The following is a 3352-nucleotide window of genomic DNA, read 5'->3' as shown; positions in this document are numbered from 1 at the left end:
AAGTTCCTTCAGGCTTCTAAACTTATATACCTTCGTGTTTATTAATACATTATGTAAGGGATAATTGCTTTTTTGGATACCAGGAGAAATTGTCGAGGAGAATAATTAACATGGTCAACAGCTAGTAGGAGAGAGGTCATGGCCATTTGTACTTGTCCAAACTCACACCAGAATTTCCTATAAATAAGAACAAGTTCCTTCATCCCTCAAACTTCATCGATCACTGCCTCCTACTCCCAATTATCTCATCTCTTCTTCTTCTTCTTCTTCTCTTATTCTGAACTTCTCTTCCAAATCAGAACTGAAGGGTGGTGAAGCCATGGTGATGACAACTTTGATACCAGAGAGCAAGGAGAGGATGGTATTGTCTGATTTGCCAGTGATAGATCTCTCTGGGAAGAGGGATAAAGTGAGGAAACTCATGGTGAAAGCCTGTGAGGAATTCGGTTTCTTTAAGGTGATCAATCATGGTGTGCCCAAGGAAATTATCGACAATGTTGAGAAGGAAAGCAAGGAATTTTTCTCTTTACCGACTGCCGAGAAGCAGAAGGCTGGCCCTCCTAATCCTCTTGGATATGGGAGCAAGAAAATCGGATTCAATGGCGACACTGGTGATCTTGAATATCTTCTCTTCCATGCAAATCCTACATCCATCTATGACAGAATCAGAAACATCAGCAGCAAGGACTCCAATAGGTTCAGGTAAATTATCTTCACCATTTTTCTCCTATATTTAACTATTGAACACAGTAAATTAATCATGTTATATTTCCAGGTAGTCTTAGGTGGAAATAATACAGCTTTAGTTCTTTAGTTTGTCCTTAGCAGCTTGAATTTTATGCTAGATTGATGCTTTTAATGCTTCTTAATTTTTTTTTTCATGCTTGTCTTATTAGCATATATATATGATCAAATATATTTAAAAAATAAAAAATAAGCGTGCAACTGGAGGTCTGCGCCCCCGATGGCCCCATCGTGGCTCTGCCGATAGGTGAAAGGTAACCTTGCAAAAGGGTGGGAGATATTTATGTATGGTGGACAAAACTATCGATCAATCATTAGTTTGATGCTCATTTGATACCAAATTAAGAAAAAATAATGATGATAAGAGAATGCTAGGTGAGATGGATATTTGGGGTGTATGATGAAGATGCTTCATTATCATCATCATTAAACTGATCCAACTACTAGGAGTTGACTTTATGAATCATCATTTTTTATTAATCTGTATTGAATTGCATGAAATAAAAACTTTATTTTGAGGCAATATTGAAGTACAACCTCTAATCATATTACCATTAGTTAACCATTTATTTTTCTGATTCTTTGTAATAATTTTATTTTTGTCTTGTTGGTGCATCTTTTGACCTCAATTTCATGTCCAAATCTTCTTCTTTTTTTTCTATTTTGTCATATTAGTCTTATCATTCCTTTAATATAATCATTTTTTAATATATTATTTACAAATTTATATTAACATTTTTCTTTCTAGCACACTTGGTTATTAGCTAGTGTCATATTCACCGCTAGAAATGATTATCCATATAAATTTCAAATAGTCTCCTGACTATTCATATATGGTTATTTTAATCACATAGTATAACGTTGCTTTAATTTGACTATACAAAATTGATCCAAAATAGTCCCTTTGAACTTTGAAGCTAAATTGAGATCAATATCTGAAACATTGAATACTTATGATTTTTTCTCTTATTTCTTACAGTTCTGTGCTAAGTGATTATGTGGACTTGATGAAGGAGCTTGCATGTGACTTACTGGAGTTACTAGGAGAAGGGCTGGGGCTTGAGGATAAAAAGACCTTCAGTAAACTCCTAAAGGATAGTCAAAATGACTCTCTTATAAGGCTAAACCACTATCCTTCCTGTGATAGCGATGCTGACCAAAGGTTGAGCTTCATGAAGACTAAAGATGACAAGAGTTCAAGGGTTGGATTTGGTGAGCATTCTGATCCTCAGATTCTCACCATCCTTAGATCGAATAATGTTGAAGGTTTGCAAATACAATCACCTTTGGATGGCAACGTATGGATCCCAGTGAAGTCTGATCCGTCAGCATTCTTCATCAATGTTGGCGATGCTCTGCAGGTTTGTAACACCTCAAATCTGTAAATATTTCTTCAAATATACACAGTTCATGCATGATTTTTGATCTAAACTAGTCATGTTCTTCATATGGTTTAGCAAATCATAATCAAATTTGAAAGGCAAAATAATGTACAAAATTCGCATTCTTGCAAGCAAGGGTGGAACCCCCTTGAGTCCCCCTCAAAAAAAGATTTTTTTATTTATTATATGATTCTTTACTGTAAGGTCGAACCCCGTCAGGGGGAGCTGCCCCCTTGGACCCCCAATATATCTTCCAACAGTTACGTATAAGTTTGCACCCCTGAAAATTATAGTTGATTTTGCCCCTGCTTGCAAGTCTAAAGATAGGTTGAAGTTTTGCATTTATATTCTTTCATAACAAAGAGGTTATTTCTATGATTCAAATATACATATCTTTCCCTCAGTGTGTTGAGGCCAATCAGTGATCATATTCCAATCTATCTTACTTATGCTTCATTTGGAACAACTTTCTTATTGGTTTCTACGACAGATTTCCAACACACAATTTTTGAAATAGAGGAAAAACAGTAGCCAGAAGTTGTTCCAAACGAGACCTTAATTTAATATATACACATAGCACCATGAAATAAAGTAGAAAAGTGATCCAATTCCAACTTCTCTTAGCCTTTCTAGCAAAAAAACTGCACTTCTACGTCTTTATATTTTATTCTTTTTAATGTTGAAGCCAATCAATAATCATATTCCCTTCTCTTTCAGGCTATGACAAATGGAAGATTTGTAAGTGTGAGGCATAGGGCTATAGTAACTGCACAAAAATCCAGGCTATCCACAATGTTTTTTGTTGCACCCTCCCTACAAGCTTGCATCTCCCCTCTACCAGAGATGGTCACACTTGAGAATCCTCTGAAATATAGGTCCTACACTTGGGCTGAGTACAAAAAGACTATGTACTCACTCAGGCTTGCTTCCAACCGACTCGAGCTCTTCAAATTGGACTGCAATAAGGAGAGCAAGGATTTGATGAGATGATTTTAGAATTCCTTCAATCCTTCTGATGAACAACAATGGTGCAGAGAAGAAAGATTCATAAAGAGAGCAGATCTTGCTATATATTTCATGAAAGAAAGAACAAGTTTTGTTGATTATGATATTACAATTTTTTATAGAATGGTTAGCTAATGCAGTGCTGTTAAGGAAAGTTTACTAACAGCAGGTAGGCGTGGGAGTTAAAATTTGCAGCTTTTTGCTGCAAAATTTTTAGTCTT

General features: G+C 35.7%; 1 protein-coding gene across 1 annotated transcript; it reads left to right on the top strand.

Moving 5' to 3' along the window:
- Window positions 1-293: 293 nt before the first annotated feature.
- On the top strand, window positions 294-3116 carry LOC110093989 (gibberellin 2-beta-dioxygenase 2-like). Its single transcript, XM_020819077.2, has 3 exons — window positions 294-702; window positions 1724-2105; window positions 2844-3116. Exons 1-3 carry the CDS (start codon window positions 320-322, stop codon window positions 3114-3116), a joined length of 1038 nt encoding a protein of 345 aa, XP_020674736.1. The 5' UTR covers window positions 294-319.
- The last annotated feature ends 236 nt before the right edge of the window (window positions 3117-3352 follow it).

Source organism: Dendrobium catenatum, unplaced genomic scaffold (genome assembly GCF_001605985.2).
Source record: "Dendrobium catenatum unplaced genomic scaffold, ASM160598v2 fragScaff_scaffold_0, whole genome shotgun sequence".
NCBI classification, from domain to species: domain Eukaryota; kingdom Viridiplantae; phylum Streptophyta; class Magnoliopsida; order Asparagales; family Orchidaceae; genus Dendrobium; species Dendrobium catenatum.
This window is presented reverse-complemented; position numbering and strand designations above follow the sequence as displayed.

What these genes read in the sequence shown, in the direction of transcription:
- LOC110093989 (XM_020819077.2), top strand. Translation starts at nt 320, where the DNA reads ATGGTGATGACAACTTTGATACCAGAGAGCAAGGAGAGGATGGTATTG. An exon ending in AAGGACTCCAATAGGTTCAG is followed by an intron (nt 703 to 1,723) that starts GTAAATTATCTT and finishes TATTTCTTACAG; the next exon opens with TTCTGTGCTAAGTGATTATG. An exon ending in ATGTTGGCGATGCTCTGCAG is followed by an intron (nt 2,106 to 2,843) that starts GTTTGTAACACC and finishes CTTCTCTTTCAG; the next exon opens with GCTATGACAAATGGAAGATT.